General features: G+C 39.1%; 2 protein-coding genes and 1 non-coding gene across 4 annotated transcripts in view; 1 reads left to right on the top strand and 2 right to left on the bottom strand.

Moving 5' to 3' along the window:
* The window catches only part of SINHCAF (SIN3-HDAC complex associated factor), a 29,436-nt gene extending 18,340 nt beyond the window's left edge, over window positions 1–11,096 (top strand). For both annotated transcript variants that reach the window (XM_049694257.1, XM_049694256.1), the window contains exons 5-6: window positions 5,430–5,580; window positions 8,989–11,096. In XM_049694257.1, the coding sequence (XP_049550214.1) occupies window positions 5,430–5,580; window positions 8,989–9,148 (311 nt within the window). In that variant the 3' untranslated portion in view covers window positions 9,149–11,096. The remainder of the gene's footprint in view (window positions 1–5,429; window positions 5,581–8,988) is intronic.
* Window positions 11,097–11,748: 652 nt separating this feature from the next.
* On the bottom strand, window positions 11,749–12,130 carry LOC105748063 (60S ribosomal protein L10-like). Its single transcript, XM_033430109.2, has one exon. The coding sequence runs from the start codon at window positions 12,108–12,110 to the stop codon at window positions 11,808–11,810; it is 303 nt and encodes a 100-aa protein (XP_033286000.2). The 5' UTR covers window positions 12,111–12,130; the 3' UTR covers window positions 11,749–11,807.
* A 37-nt stretch (window positions 12,131–12,167) lies between these two features.
* Window positions 12,168–12,302, bottom strand: LOC117201745 (small nucleolar RNA SNORA70). The gene has a single exon (XR_004483834.1). It is a non-coding gene; the product is annotated as a small nucleolar RNA SNORA70 (small nucleolar RNA).
* Window positions 12,303–16,819: the final 4,517 nt, after the last annotated feature.

Below are 16,819 nucleotides of genomic sequence, written 5' to 3'. Positions count from 1 at the left end.
ACGGGCATAGCCGCTCCGCGGCATGTGGGATCTTCTCGGACTGGGGCACGAGCCTGTGTCCCCTGCATCGGCAGGCGGACTCTCAACCACTGCGCCACTGCTGAAATCTAGGGAAGCCCTAGATTTCAGATTTTGAAAAGGAAATCCACTGCATATAATGTTATTATGTTATTTATTACACCCAGGGGGGTCTGAGGCAGCACTATTGAATCAAACACATTAGTGTTTCTGTGGGAAAAATGTAGGCATATTCATATAGGTGGAATAAACTAACTGTAAATAAGCTAGTCAGGTTTGCTTACCTAATTATAGTCCAGGTCAGGCCAGATTTTGTGACCAAAAGGGTTAGGAATAAACTTTTGTTTTGAGAACATTTTCAGAATTGTAGGTGGACCTGTATTGGAATTTTCAGGATTAAAAAAAAAAACAAAACTGGGGAATTCCCTGGCGGTCCAGTGGTTAGGACTCTGAGGTTCCACCGCAGGGGGCACGAGTTCCATCCCTGGTTGGGGAACTAAGATGCCGCATCCCGTGCAGTGCAGCTAAAAAAAAAAAATCTGTAGGACCTTGTTAGACAAAGTTTTATCAATCAGTGCTTGTTTTAGAAAAATGGAAAAAGACAAGTTACTGATCAGATAGAATGAGAGGAAGGAAGGAGAACTATCATCTCTTGAGCATTTTGGTATATGTACCAAGCACTTTACATACATAATTATCCCAATGATTTCTATTTTAGAGATTAGGATAGGAAGTACAAAGTAATGATTTCACCTTGACCCGAGGTCACTTAGTAAGTGGTAGAGATAAATTTGACCTGGGGTTTGTCTAATTGCAAAGCCCTGTGCTGTTTCTACAATATCATTCTGCTCTCTGGGATAGTGTAACTCATGCCACAGGACTCCAGAGTCTTTCCAGATCTGCTACTAACTCTGCTCTCAGGTAAGTTGGTGTTACCAGTCCATAGTTATTCTGTTAATATATTTAATCTTTGGCTAAAATATTTTAATACATCTATAGTAAAATATTTAGGCAACATCAAATATATGTATATTTTAATTATACATGTTTGTTTCTTAACCAGTTATCACCAAGGGGGGAAGAAAGACTGACTCTACCCTTTATTCTCTTTAAATGTTTTAGTGAACATTTAGAAAATAGTAATTTTCTTCTATAACTTGAGGGGTAGAAAAATTGATATTCGTTGTATATTCTTAGCGTCTCCCTTTAATTATAGGGAAAGTGACATCTGACTAACTTTTGCCTTACCTAAGGGAATATGTCCAGTGTAATTTCAGATTTTTGTGATAAAGCTGTGCTGTGGAGGGGTTGGAAGCTGAAAATAACTGGATTTTGGAAACTCAGAGTGAAACATGATTTTCCCAGGTGCATTGTGAATTGCTAGCAGCTGTGTGCACCATAACAGTTTTGAGATATTTGAATTTTTATACATCACCCACTAAATGGTTTCCCTGTCTCTGGTTATATATTTGCTTCCATGCATCTTGCATGTACCTGCCCTGTATTCCTCTTCCTGGGACATTCTTTCCTTTGTGGTGTACTGGAAAGGCATTGGACTTAGGGCTTGAAGATCTGGATTTGAGTTACAGTTCTTGAACAAATATGTGACCCTGGTGTTGCTTAACATTTAACCACAATTTCCTAATCAGAGAAGTGAGGATAATCAAGTAAAAGGGGTTTTGTAAAACAAAATAAAGCGAAATAAATTCCCATATAAATGTTAGCCATTCTTTTTGTCATTCTTCTTCCTAAAACCTGCAATGATTCTGGTTGCTGTAGAATAAAATGGAAAACCCCTAGCATGTCTTTGGATGTACCATTTTAGGGAAAGGGTCAGTTCCCTTCGTGTGCATAGTGTATTCTGCTTCCAATTTTACTCATCATCCCCACCTACCCCAAGCTATCTAACTAGTCTTTTGTGCCTTTCCAAATCCTACCTACCTAATGTTTAAGACTTCAAAAATTTCAGTTCTTTGAAGAATTTCCTGATTTACATTCTAGAAGAGAGTTTTTTTTCCCTAACTGCGATTCTATATATAATTGTATCCTAGTGTCCCAGGTGTTAGATTGAACCATATAAAATTGCCATTTTTATAGGTAGACATGGTCAAATAACTGCAATTTCAAATGGTTCATAGATATTAAACACTCCCTAGGATAGTGATGACTATCACTAGAGCAGCATAGAGATGACTGCTATTGCTGTTAATTATTAGGGAAGTCTTTTGTTTTTTTTTCTAAACACACACCCTAGCAGTGTATGTGCTGTTTATTTATTTAGTTAGTTAGTTTGCACTGGGTCTTAGTTGCGACGTGTGGGATCTTTAATTGCAGCATGCGGACTTCATAGTTGCGGCATGTGGACGACTTCTTAGTTGCAGCACGCGGACTCTTATTTGTGGCATGCAGGCTTCTCATTTGTGGTATGTGGACTTCTTAGTTGTGGCACGCACGCAGGATCTAGTTCCCCAACCAGGGATTGAACCTGGGCCCCTTGTGTTGGGAGCGCGGAGTCTTACTCACTGGACCACAAAGGAAGTCCCAGGGAAGTCTTTTAAATATTCCTGTAGACTTATTCCTTTAAAGCCTGCTACTCCTTTTTTTTAATTTATTTTTTTACATTCTTTTTTTAATATTCTTTTCCATTATGGTTTATCATAGGATATTGAATATAGTCCTCTGTGCTATACAGTAGGACCTTGTTGTTTATCCATTCTATATGTTAAAGCTTATAGATGCTAACCCCACCCTCCTACTTCCTCTCTCCCTCAGCCCCATCCCCCTTGGCAACAACCAGTCTATTCTCTATGTCCGTGATTCTGTTTCTGTTTCATAGATAGGTTCATTTGTGTCATATTTTAGATTCCACATATAAGTGATTTCATATGGTACTTGTCTTTCTCTTTCTGACTTACTTCACTTAGTGTGATAATCTCTAGTTGCATCCATGTTGTTGCACATGGCATTATTTCATTCTTTTTTATGTAAAGCCTGCTACTCTTGAGAATTTTGTTTGGTTGTTTTTTCCTGAAGTTAAGCTATTCATATATTGGAAGTAAATGAACATATTAAAAACACCAATTGGTGCCTTCTTTGTTTTAGATACTTAATTTTATGCTATTGTATATAAACTTTTGTTAATAGAAAATGCTTGTGAGCGCTATTCAAAAAAGTTTTCTTTAGTCTGTTTCTTCCCATGTAGGATATGACACAGGGTTTGATGTCTAGTGGATACTTAATAAATGTTTGATTAGTTCTATGAATTGGAGGATTATTCTATCCACCTATCCTGGGGGGCGGGTGGGGAGTCTTTAGCCAAAGGTAAGATGTGTGGTAGGCTCAACCCCTGTCTGATGTTGCTGTTGCTGAGAATAGCAGTATGATAGCTTTATAGCTCAGTGACTATCAACCAAAAGATTTATTTTCTGGCTTGTAAATTTATATGAAGTCTTCTGAGGGCAAAAACACTAAATCATGTTTAGCTTGTATCTGATGAATTGCCTTTACTCCTTATTAAGTCAGGATCTATTGTTTTCCCTTTATGGGTAAGGTATCATTTTTCTTTGGATGCTTTCAAGATTTTTTTCTTTTTCTTTAGTGTTCAGAAGTTTAATTATAATGTGCCTTGGCATTGATTTCTTTGGGTATATCCTGTTTGGGGTTTGCTCAGCTTCTTGTATCTATAGGTTTATGTCTCTTGCCAAGTTTGGCACGTTTTCAGCCGTTATATTTGAGTAGTTTTTCACCTCCGCCCTCTTTCTCCTCTTCTTCCGGGACTGCAGTCACATGAATGTATGTTTTCTGTTGTAGTTCCACAGGTCTCTAAGGCTCTTTCATTTGTTTTCTTTGTATTGTACAGGTTGGGTGATTTCTGTTGTTCTTTCTTCCAGTTCACTGATTGTTTCCTCTTTCCCCTCCATTCTGCTGTTGAGCCTGTCTACTGAGCTTTTTATTTCACTTATTGTATTTTTTCAGTTCGGATTTCAGTTCCTTGGTTCTTTATAGCTGCTTTTTTTAACTGAGGCCTACTTGCTGAGGCTGTGTTTTCATTTATTTCAAACTTGTTCATAATGGCTTATTGAAGCATTTTTGTCATAGCTGCTTTAAAATCTTTGTCAGATCATGCTAACGTCTCTGTCATCTTGGTGTTTAATAGATGCTTGACTTTTCATTCAGTTTGAGATCTTCCTGGTTCTGGATATGATAACGATTTTTTATTGAAACCTAGACGTTTTTAAATTGTGTTGTAAGACTTGGAGTTTTATTACTTCTGTTTTAACTGGCTTTTTTTTTTTTCCAGAAGGGGAAATGGGGGGGGCACCACCTTGTTACTGCCAAGTGGTGTTAAAGTCAGGTTCCCCCTGACTTTTAACCTCCTTTCCAGCCTCCTTTGGTATCTGAGGGAGGAGGAGCTCCTGACTGCGGCTGGGTGGGGGTGGGCTGGGAATTCAGGCTCCCACGTGGTGAGGGTGCTCCTGTTCCCGGTGGGCCACAGTGAAGGCCCCGACTCTTCAGAGGGCTTCCACTGACATTACCCTGGTGGAGGTGTTGGGGGGCCTCCTAACAGTCTTGGGAGGATGAAAACCTAGGCTCCCCACTTGGCCTTTGCTCCAGTGGGTGGGGGTGGGGACCCTTTTTTTTTCTGTGGTGTTTGGCTGGAGTAAAGGGGTTATTGTTGGGCTTCCCTGGTGGCGCAGTGGTTGAGAGTCCGCCTGCCGATGCTGGGGACACGGGTTCGTGCCCCGGTCCAGGAAGATCCCACATGCCGCGGAGCGGCTGGGCCCGTGAGCCATGGCCGCTGAGCCTGCGTGTCCGGAGCCTGTGCTTCGCAACAGGAGAGGCCACAACAGTGAGAGGCCCGCGTACCGCAAAAAAAAAAGGGGGGGGGGGTGGTTATTGTCTCCGAAAGGATTCCTCTCTTGCTAAGCTGCCCCTTTCCTGGTCCTTTGGCTAGAGAGGGCAGGCTTCTGTTGGCTCTGTGTGTGTGTCTATATCTGCACCCATTGACATTTCTGAGTTGTTGGCTTCTTCAGCTGCAAGACTGGGATTTAGGAGACAAAAAGAAAACCCATAAAAGCTAGGGAGCTCACCCCCGCTTCCTTCCTTAAGTCTTGAGCTCACTAGCTGTTGCCAACTTTCAGAGTGTTTAGTTTTGTTTTATGTGTTGTGTCCGTATCTATATTTAGTTGTACTTATTAGCAGGAGAATAGAGAAAAGTATGTCAGCTCTTCATCTTATTGGAAGCTCATTTTCTTTTAGATACACTTTAGTACAAATATCTTCAAATGTCAGTAGTGCATAGAAAATAAATTTTTTCTTTTCTTTTTACTATCTCATTCACTGTGTTTTATGCTGAGGCTTAGTTGCAGCTGCATATAGTGAAATTATAATTTGTTTTCACTTTATTTCAGATTCTGATGCTCACAGTACCACCTCAAGTGCCTCTCCAGCTCAATCTCCTTGTTATAGTAACCAGTCAGATGATGGCTCAGATACAGAGATGGCTTCTGGCTCTAACAGAACGCCAGTGTTTTCCTTTTTAGATCTCACATACTGGAAAAGGTAAAAGCAACAGAAAATAACTCTAACCAGCAAACCTTCTTAATTATAGGCAACGGTTTCCCACTTCCTTAGCAATTAAGTGGCATTTGGCACACAGCTGGTAGCGTATGTGTTTGGAGGTGGATTAGGCAAGAATGGAGCTGAGAGTGTGGATTTTGTGTGTTTCTTCTATTAAAATTGATTTAAAGTAGAAATCATGTTAAGGAATCTAAATTTCCTATGATGGAGTATACTAGGTATTCATTCTGACCAACTCTCCCACTGAAAAAAAGTAAAAGGGCTAGAAGTATATATATTTTTTATGTCTTTAAAAATGGCATCAACAAGTAGACAAGTTAATAAGGAATAATCAGAGGCCAAATGCTGAGTGAATGAGGGACCCCAAAGTCAAAAAAGAGATAATAGACTAAGAAAGAGAGAATATTTAAAGAGAAAGTGGTTAAGGATTTTCTAGTTCACAGATTTGGGGAGACTAACAAGTTAAAAGCAAGGTAATAAGCAATTATCTTATGGGTGAAGAAGATTCACCCATAGATACATCATAGGGAAACTATGGAACATGGGAGGCAAAACAGATTTTAAGTAGTGAGAGAATAAAGACATTATTTTCAAAGGAACAGCAAACCTACAAGCTGAATTCTCAGCACGAACAACGGAAGCCATAAAACAATAGATTAATACCTTCAATGGCCCAAGAGATAATAGCTCTCAACTTAAAATTATATATATGTAGCAAAAATATCTTTCGTAAATGAGGGCATAGGACTTTTTGACTAGAAAAAGAAAATTGAGAGTTTGCTGCCAAACTGACTCAATAAGAAAAATTCTATAGGCAGAAAGAAGAGATCCAAGATTGAAATTCTGAGAAGGATAAATAAATATTTGTTGCCTATAGGTAAATTTAAACAAACACTGAAGGCTTAAAATGATAATAGATGGGAATTTTTAAAAAAAGAATTAAATGACAACAGTAACATATAAGTCAAAGTAATAGAAGTGATGGGAGTTAAAATGTCCTAATATCTTTGTATTGTTGACAGTAAATGTATTGAATAACTTTAGAGTTCAATTAATTAACTGTATAACCACTAAAAGAATAAAAATAAGAATGTAAAACCTCCAGAGAAGAAGGGAAGGATGGAGAGTTTTAAAATATACCTAGCAGGACTTCCCTGGTGGCGTAGTGGTTAAGAATCCGCCTGCCAATGCAGGGGACATGGGTTCGATCCCTGGTCCAGGAAGATCCCATGTGCTGTGGAGCAAGTTAGCCCGTGCACCACAACTACTGAGCCCGCAAGCCACAACTACTGAAGCCTGTGTGCCTAGAGCCCGTGCTCCGCAACAAGAGAAGCCACCGCAATGAGAAGCCTGCGTGCCGCAACGAAGAGCAGCCCCTGTTCGCTGCAACTAGAGAAAGCCTGCGTGCAGCAATGAAGACCCAACACATCCATAAATCAATCAATCAATCTAGCAAAATAAAATGATGAAAACCTCCATATATTTGTAAATTAAGAAACCATGGGTTCAAGAAGAAAGTATAAATTAGAAAATCCTTATAACTAAAAAAAAACCTGAAAAATACCACAAATCAAAACATGTGGCATGAAGTTAAAGAGGTAGAAGAAAAGTTGTCTTTAATGCTTCTTAAAAAGAAAGATTTAAAATAAATGAAGTTACATGTATCCAATTTAAAGATTAATGAAGCTCAATATAAAAAAAATAAAAGCAAGGCAATCCTAAAGATAGGAGTAGAAATAAATGGAGTAGAAAATCAATATGAATGGATAGTATCAGTAAAGCTAAGAGTTGGTTCTTGAAAAACATAACCAAAAAAGTTACTAGAGATAAAGCAGGTCAAGAAAAAGAGATGGTACCCATAAGCATCTTGGATAAGAAAAGGGAGATTCAGCTATAGAAAAAGCAGAAGTTTAGAAGACAATAGGATATTAGAAACAGCTTCATGACAAATTTGAACATATAGGTGAAGTGGATACATTAGTAGAAAAAGACACTTCACCAAAACTGTCTCAGGAAAAAGTAGAAAACCTGAATTGTCTCATAATAAAGGAATGGATTCAGTGGTCAGAAGTCTTCCCTCAAAAAATCCCAGGCCTAGATAGACAAATTCTACCAAACATTCCAGAAACAAATGATTCTAATCTTGCACTGGCTTTTCCAGATTATGGATAAAAGAGGGCATAGGCTGCAAGCATTCTATGAGGCTAACATAACTTTGATATGTTATAAACAATATATCATAACTAGATTAGATTTATTCTAGGGATGTGAGATTGTTTGAAGCATTAGAAAGCCAACTAATATAATTTGACAGTTTCCTAAAGGAGGGAGAAAATGCTTATTGTATTAGTGGTATATTGAAGATGTTTGATAAATTTGAACTTTGCTTCAAGGTTTAAAATAAAACCTTTAGCAAAATAGGAATAGAAGGGAACCACATTGATAAATAATTTGCATTTTCGAGTAAAGTTGAACACGTTCCCATTCCTATAGCCCAGCAACGTAACCTAGGAAAACACCTTCAGACCTGTGCACCAGTATGTACAGCATGTTTATAATAGCAAAAATTGTCCCATCAGAAGGAGAGTGGGTAAATTGTGGTATATTCACATGGTGGAATACCGTACATAAGTTAAAATGAAATAAAGCTCTAGCAATATGTATGAACCTCAGTCACTGTTGAGCAAAACAATTGTAGCGTACAGTGTGAGTCCATATATGCGCATTTCTATATATATATTTTATTTTATATATTATATATATGAGATAACAAGCAATATGTTTAGAGATGCAAACGTTGTATATAAAGAAAAAACAGTGATAAACCTGAAATTAAGGAGGAGAGAATGAGATTGGGTGGAGTGGGATTGGAGAGGGGCATACGGGGGACTTCATAGGAAATAATAGTTTTTTTTAGAGTGTGTGATCCATGGGTGATTTGTTGTGTTGTCATTTTTGTATGCCTTTATGTATATTTGATAATATGTGTATATATTTTTTGTCTGCTCAGTATTAAAATAAAACCACCAGCTGTATCAGCCTGTTTATGGTGGCTGTTTTCTTTAACATTTGGTGATTTTTGGAGGAAACCGTTTATAACTTCAGGAGCAGCCTCTGAAACTGACTGCTGTCTCTCAGATTGCCTTCTTCCCTCTTAATACTTGATAAGATTCCAGTGTGGGATTTAAGGCGCCTGGGTAATTCCCATTACCTAGCAAACTGGGGTCACTCTAGGAGCCCATTCATTAGGAATGTGATGAGATTGTGGAAGTAAAACCTTTGATCATGCTGTACTAGTTATAATGATGAGTAGATGTTTCCTTTTTTTGTATTCCTATTTTTCTGCCTTATTTAATATATTTTGTTGTCCCTCCATTTTTTTTCTTTTAGACAGAAAATATGCTGTGGCATTATCTATAAAGGCCGTTTTGGGGAAGTCCTCATCGACACACATCTATTCAAGCCTTGCTGCAGCAATAAGAAAGCAGCTGCTGAGAAGCCGGAGGCTCAGGGGCCAGAGCCTCTGCCCATCTCCACTCAGGAGTGGTGACTGAGGTTGATGTAGAAGGGGAACAAAAAATGAGTTAAATTTTGGAAAACACCAACAAAATGACCCTCCTATTTTTAACTTGGATACCTGTTATTCTGCCAAAAGATGATTTCTAGAATAGTTTTGAGTGGGTTATTTTCCCTCCAGTTCCACAAAGTCTGAAGCCAGTATCTAGCTTACTAAAAGGAAAAAAAGAAGTGTACATAATATTTAAGATGCTGAGTATTTCATAGGAAAGCTGAATGCTGCTGTAAAGTGCTCTTTAAGGCTTTTTAAAAAAAATCCCCTTCTAATGAATGAAATTAGGGGAATTTCAGGGGACAGAGATGGGATTTGTTGTATGATAAACGTATGTAGTTTTAGTCTTTCTATATTGAGAAGCAGTGGTTGGGGCATTTTTTAAGATGGCTGGCTACACTTGTTTTCCTTCGTTATAATAAATTTGTCATAACTCAGTAAACACAGACTTGCCCCTAGAGGTAGTTGTTAATAACTTTGAAATATTACGGTGTTGCCAAGGTTCTGATGATTCAAACCTGTACTACTGAATATTAAGCGGGACGGACTAAGCTCTCTAGTGCGAATATCTTGAAGGAGTAATTTCTAAATATACAGAGGTAACTTGACTGTATATGTTGCATCCTGTGTCACCTCCCTCCATATTGATATTTGATAAAGTTTTTAATTTATATGAAACTTCTAAAGCAGAATCAAAGTTCCTCTTGGGGAAATGTCAAATCTTTAGGATAGGCAATCCTATATGAATAGTACCAAAGCATTACCCCTTGGTAGAGAATGCACTCTATTAAAATGTTAAATGATCTGAAAAATAAAATGTGCAAGTCTTCAGGATGGCACATGAAAAAAACAAAGGTTAATGCTTCTTGGGGCACATTTCTTAGAGGGCTTGCAAGTGTGTAAATAATTTGTTTATGTTACATGACTGGTGACTTCAATGAAAATCTGCACAATTCAGTTTTAGCTCTGGATTACTTCGGTTGACCTTTGTGAAGGTTTTATCTGTGTAGAATGGTTGTTTGACTTGTTTTAACCTATTAGGGTTTTGGGTTTTGGGTTTTTGTTTTTTGTTTTTCATTCTATATTAAAGTAAAATTCTACTAAAAGAAAAGAGGTGTGTGTTCATGCTGAGTGGGTTGGTTTTGGTTTGGTTTCTTTTAGTCAGGCTTTCTGAACATTGAGGTGTTAGATGATACATCCTAAACGTGGAGCTCTTCAATTGTAAAACCTTCATTAAAAGCCTTTTACTTGAACCCAAACCAAAGTACTATCTATTGCCTCTTTTCTAAAAGTTCAGGAAGAATATATCACCAGTTCAGACTGTTCATAATGCGGGAGGATCCTTTGCCTACCTTGTAATAACATGACTCAGTGCTTATTTTTAAAACTGGATTTTAAAGATTGGATAGTATAAATAACAAGAAGGAGTGAGCCAATTTTTATGGGTACCCTATAGTTTTATAGTTCTTAATCTAAACTTAAAGTTTTATATTTCTTCCTCTGGAAAAAACTACAAGCCACCATATGCACAGACTACATAGTGAGTTGGGTCAGCTCTCCCACAGACTTTGAGGTGTATTACAAGAATCCCAGCCATTATCATCTTCCTCCTGAGTTATTTTGAAATGGTTTTTTTCTCTCTCTTTTTTTTTTGTACATTTTGGCTGCAGTATTGGTGGTAGAATATACTATAATATGGATCATCTCTACTTCTGTATTTATTTATTTATTACTAGACCTCAACCACAGTCTTCTTTTTCCCCTTCCACCTCTCTTTGCCTGTAGGATGTACTGTATGTAGTCATGCACTTTGTATTAATATATTAGAAATCTACAAATCTGTTTTGTACTTTTTATACTGTTGGATACTTATAATCAAAACTTTTACTAGGGTATTGAATAAATTTAGTCTTACTAGAAAATAAAAGAAGCTGTTTTGTGGCTTTGTCTGAAAGGTGTTCTTAAGTAAGAGTAACTAATGTTTTTGACCCTCACAGATACACAATGTAAGCCCTTAGTATTATAACAAGCCATGAAGGAAAGAAGTCCTCTTTACTGAGAAATACAGACTTTAAAATACAGATCTTCCTCCACTTACCATGGGGTTACGTCCCAATAAACCCAAAGTAAGTTGAAAATATTGTAAGTCAAAAATGCATTTAATACATCATAGCTTAGCCTAGTCTACCTTAAACATGCTCAGAACATTTACATTAGCTTACAGTTGGCAAGATCATCTAACACAAAACCTATTTTTCATTAAAGTGTTGACTATCTCATGTAATTCATTGAATACTGTACTGAAAGTGAAAGCAAGAATGGCTAAATGTACTGGTAGTTTACCCTCCTGATCACGTGGCTGACTGGGGTCTGTGGCTCACTGTGGCTCCCTCCTGCCGCTGCATCACGAGAGTGTCATATACTGCATATTGCTAGCCTGGGAAAAAGATCACAGTTGAAGTCTGATTTCTACTGAATGCATATCGCTTTTGCGTGATTGTTAAATCAAAAAATCCTAAGTTGAACCATCATTAAGTCGGAGACTGACTGTAAAAGACATTTTTTGTTGTTGTTGTTGACAGGGACAAGAAAGTAGGGTTTATTGGTGGGCATGGGTAGGGAGGGGGCAGCGCCAAGGCTCTCACGAGTGCAGGGCGTGCCATTTGTCCAGGGGGCCACGATTAGGGATGTACTCGACCCCACAGCCATCTGGGATGAGCTGCTTTTCTGCCACCGTGTTTTCAAATTCATCTGCATTAAACTTAGTGAATCCCCACTTCTTGGAGATGTGGATCTTCTGGCGGCCAGGGAACTTGAACTTGGCCCTGCGGAGGGCCTCAATCACATGCTCCTTGTTCTGCAGCTTGGTGCGGATGGACATTATGACCTGGCCAGTGTGGACCCTGGCCACTGTGCCCTGGGGCTTTCCAAAGGCACCACGCATACCTGTCTGGAGCCTAGACTGGGGACAGCATGTCAGTCATTAATGTCCGCTGGAAAGGGCTGTCTCCAAGGTCCCTTAGGGCAACCCATACAGGCAACAGGCTGCATACACTACCGAGGAGGCTGCTGTTTGCAGCCGTTGCGCACCGGGCCCCCACGGGGAAAAGAGCACAGTCGGCTTAACTGGCTGCAAATGTAAAAGACATTTTTTTTTGTAAAAGACATTTTAACTGATGTGCACAATAATTAACCTAGTGGATAAGATGATTTTAACAGTGAAGGACAAAAGGTCTCCAGTGTTTCAATGTCTGTAATATGGTTTTATTAGTATTGTCTATGGACATACTGGGAAGCATCATTGAGACTTTAGAGAAACTATAAAAGGTGGTTATAGAGAAAGGTAGATTTTTGGGATTGGGGTCAGACCTGGGTTCTATGATTCCTGGCTCTACCCCCTTATTAGCCATTTGAATCACTTGACTTTTGTGAGTCTCTAAACTTCTGTTACTTCACAGAATTGTTTACTTTGCAGATTTATGATGAATCCAAAGAGGTATAATTCATACCAAAGGTTTTTTTTCTGTGCCGTGCGGCTTTCGGGATCTCAGTTCCCCAACCAAGGATTGAACCTGGGCCACGGCAGTGAAAGCCTGGAATCCTAACCACTAGGCCACCAGGGAACTCCCATATATCAAAGTTTTAAAAACAGTTTATTACCTGGGAAAGGTAGATCCTGTGGGTCAAACTTCTTATACTACAATTAAATTAGCTTTGGGATAGTCTAGGTGATTTTGCCAGCACCTAATCTAGTTACTGTGAAGCTACTAAGTTAACCTAAGTAGTGGAAAGATGACAGCACCTACATGATCTATTGCTGTTTAATAAAATTACCAAAAATATAGTGGCTTAAGAGAAATTGATCTCAGTTTCCATCTAGGTGCAGTGTGGCTGGGTCCTTTGCTCAGGGTCTCACAAGGCTGCAACAGGTGTCAACTTGGTTGCATTCTCATGAGGTGACTTGGGAATAATTCACCCCAAATTCACTTGGGTTGTTGGCAGAATTCATTCCCTGTGGCTGTAGGATGGAGAGCCCAGACTACTGGCTGGAGGGCCCCCTTAGTTCCTTACCACTTGGGGTCTCCCAACATGGCACTCACTGTACCCAGCCAGCAGGTCTCCAGAGCCAGTCACCCAACAAGACAGTCGTCTTGTCCACATTCAAGTTACACAGTGAACACAAGAGGTGGTGTGTGGGGACCATAGAGTTTTGTCTGCCATAGCGCCTCTTCTTTTTCTTACGTGAACCACTTGAAATTGGGCCTCTTTGTCCTAAAATACAAGCATTTGGGTGTAGCAAGTAAAAAGAAAAATAGTTCCCCTATTATGAAATACCTACTGTGGTGGGCTTGGCACCTGTAAACACTGTTCAAACAACCTTGCAAAGTGAAAAAACAAAACAACCTGTTTACAGGTAGTCAGTGAAGGGGTGCAAGGGGGGCCATATAACTTAAATAAAATCAGCTTTCCTGATTCCAAAGCCTGTGCTCTTCAAACTGAACCCTGTCCCTGCTATAGCAATCATGCCTTCTTAACCTGCATTTTGGGTGGTCACCTGGGTCTCTTCCGAAGGATGAAAACGAGGGGCAAGTTTCACCCTTGTGAAGAGGTTGAACTTTGTCTAAATCAGTTAATCAAATGTTGTTAATTTTGATGTTGAAAGTACATATTATATACTGTCTTTTTGTGGAGAAAATAGTCTCTAGGAGGTTTAGTTGAAACAACGGAATCTTCTAAAAATAAATGAAGGTAGCCAGAACTAACTGCTTGCTCTGTAGTAAAGAATGGAGGATACCGAGGGAGCCTCTTGATTGACCGTCCCTAGAGCAGTTTCCCAATCGCCCAGATTTAGCATTATGCTGCCCTGGCAGTCATTTTTGTGTGATGTTCAGTGGACTGGGAAGGGAGGAGAAAGCCCAATTGGATCAAAGTTAGATAATTTCACAGGCTCATGTTCTCACAGAAAGGGATCTGAGGGTTCTAACAATTTCTCGGGCTATGGAGTTTGGTTACTTATTGTGGTCATGAGAATGCTTTAGGTTTCAAATATCTTGCACCCTGGTTAGAAACTGCTTGTTATTGTATGTCGAGTAGGGGCTTCTTAGACATGCTTAGTTGCAGGCTTCAGTGTAAAAGAGCTTAATCTTTCAGTTTAGAGAGACCAAAAAGAGTTTTGGCAAAGCCTGCCCTTTGTCTCAGTGTCTGAAAGTGGGGGAAATAATTTACTCTGTTTGAGAACTTCAATTCTCTACACTTCCGTAGCTTACATTAACTTTAACATTGTCCAGGTATTGTTTTTTTGTAACTGCAAGGAGAGTGGTTGTTTTATGTTTATACTTACCTCTCAGGAATTAAGACAGAGGTCTCAAGATTCTTCAGCAAGTCACGGGTAGAGTTAAAATAGGAACCTGAACAGTTATTTTTTTTTTTGAAGGTAACAGGTGTGTTCTTTGCTTCCAATCACCTTTACAGTCCACTCCAGTGTTGATCTTGCCCCCAACACTCCAAGGGTCACTGATGGCTTTCTCATGGGGAATTCCAAAGCCCTCATTTTACTCATCCAGCCTCTCAATAGCACTTGATACAATTGATAGTTTCTTTTTTTGAAGCATTCTTGGCTGGTAACACTGCTGTTCCCAGGTTTCCTACTTCAGATGCTCATTGGCTCAGGGTTCACCTTCAACCGTCTTCCCAGACCATCTCCGTTCCCACGGTCCCAAATACTATCTAAAATATGCAGACATCTCCCAAGTCTCTCTCCAGAACTTTTTATTAATCAGGGTGCCAGCAGGAAATAGATGGCTTACTGACATTGGATAATTTGAGGAAAGTTTAATAAAGGAACTTTACAAAGCTATGCATATGGTGTAGGGAAACTCCAAGGGAAAGTGCAGTTCTCAGGACTGGTAACATTGGGGCTAGTAATGTTAGGGTGCTGTTACTACCCCTAGGTCTGAAGGGTTGGGTGTCGGGAGTGGTCAATGGAACCAGGAGACAGGCTATGTAAAAAAGGGTAGGGGGCTGGGGGAAGCCATAGGAATAAACATTCCTGTCACTCTCCAGATTGACCAACTCCATCATTAGTACCTTTACACATACTGTTTGTTCCCTCTGACCCACTTCCCCACTATTCTATAGCTAGGCAACACCTACTTATCCATCAGGTTTCAGCTTAGGCACCACTTGGGGAAGGCTTCCAGAACAACCACTACCCTCCCCAACACACACACACACACACACACACACACACACACACACACACACACAGAATTGTATGCTAAGTAGGTTCCATGAAAGCAGGAACCATGTCTACTTTTTACTACAATAGTTCCCAGAGTCTAGTACAGTGGTTTTTAGTATATGAGTAGGAGCACAATAAATATTTATTAACTGACTGATTACAACTTTGTATTTTCACAAGTCATGATCATAGAAGAGTTGAATTTATGCTAATGGTCTTGATGAATTTCAAGAATTTAAAAAATATTTTGACTTTGAACATTTTTAAATATGCAGAAAAGTTGAAGGGATAGAACAATAGTATAACCTCTCCCTAGATCCACCAACTGTTAAATTTTACCACAAGTACTTTATCTGCTTTGCTGAATCATTTGAAAGTAAGTTATGGCAATATGACACTTCATCCCTGAATACGTAAGCATTCGTCTCCTAGGAATAAGGATATTCTACATCCTTAGGTGTGCCGTTGCCGCACCTGAGACGAATAGCCCAGTAATATCTAATATGATAGATCTGTATGGAATAATTGCCCCTGTTGTCCCAATGTGTCTTTTAAAACTTTATTCCTCATCCAGGATCTAGTCACAATTTATATGCACATCTGGTTAATGTCTCTCCTCTTTTAATTTAATCAGTAATAGTCCTCCCTGCCTTTATTTTTTCATGACATTGAACTTTCTCAAGTATCAGAATCGGTTGTATAATGTCCTACATCTTGGATTTTTTCTGGTTGTTTTCTTAGTAGATTTAGATTACACTTTCTGGTTGTGTGGAGCATCTCTTAGTGCATCAGTAGAGGCGCACAATGTCAAGTTGCCCCCCTGTTGGCGATGTTAAGATGATCACTTGGTTAAGATGGTGACTACCAGATCTTTCCATTTTAAAGCACGTTTTTCCTTTTGTAAATGAATAATCTGTGGGCTGATACTGTGAAACTTTTTAAACACCCTTTCATTCAAGTGTTCATGGAGCACCTATGTCCAAGACCCTACTAAGGGTTCTAAATAGTCCTTCGATGCTTGAGAAATCATGTAATCCTGAAGTCCTTTGAGAATGCTAGCTCACTAAGGTTCTTTTGCTTATTCTTGCCATTTACTTGCATTTGACTTTTATTTTCTTGATTTCCTTGTGGTTCCCATTCAGAAGTAAAGGTGTGACGGATGGGAGTAGGGTTTATGTTTAGCATGTGAGCTTATTAGTTAATATCACTGTGGCATAGATGAATAAACAATGGAATTAAAGTTAGAAGACTTGAATTCAAATCTTGGTTTTGGTATTTAATGGCTTTATGATCTCTGATAAATTTTCTCTGAGGTCTTTTCCTTCTCTGTAAAGTGGAGGAAATAATAGCAACCCGAGTTGTAGTAATAATAAAATGAGTAGGTGCACAGTGAAGGTTTGTGCCATCATTTG

The sequence above is a fragment of the Orcinus orca genome, chromosome 11, assembly GCF_937001465.1.
Source record: "Orcinus orca chromosome 11, mOrcOrc1.1, whole genome shotgun sequence".
Lineage (NCBI taxonomy): Eukaryota > Metazoa > Chordata > Mammalia > Artiodactyla > Delphinidae > Orcinus > Orcinus orca.
Note: the sequence above shows the minus strand (reverse complement) of the source record. Positions and strands in the feature narration are given on the sequence as shown.

Coding starts and splice junctions, on each gene's coding strand:
- LOC105748063 (XM_033430109.2), bottom strand. CDS start 12,110: ATGCGTGGTGCCTTTGGAAAGCCCCAGGGCACAGTGGCCAGGGTCCAC.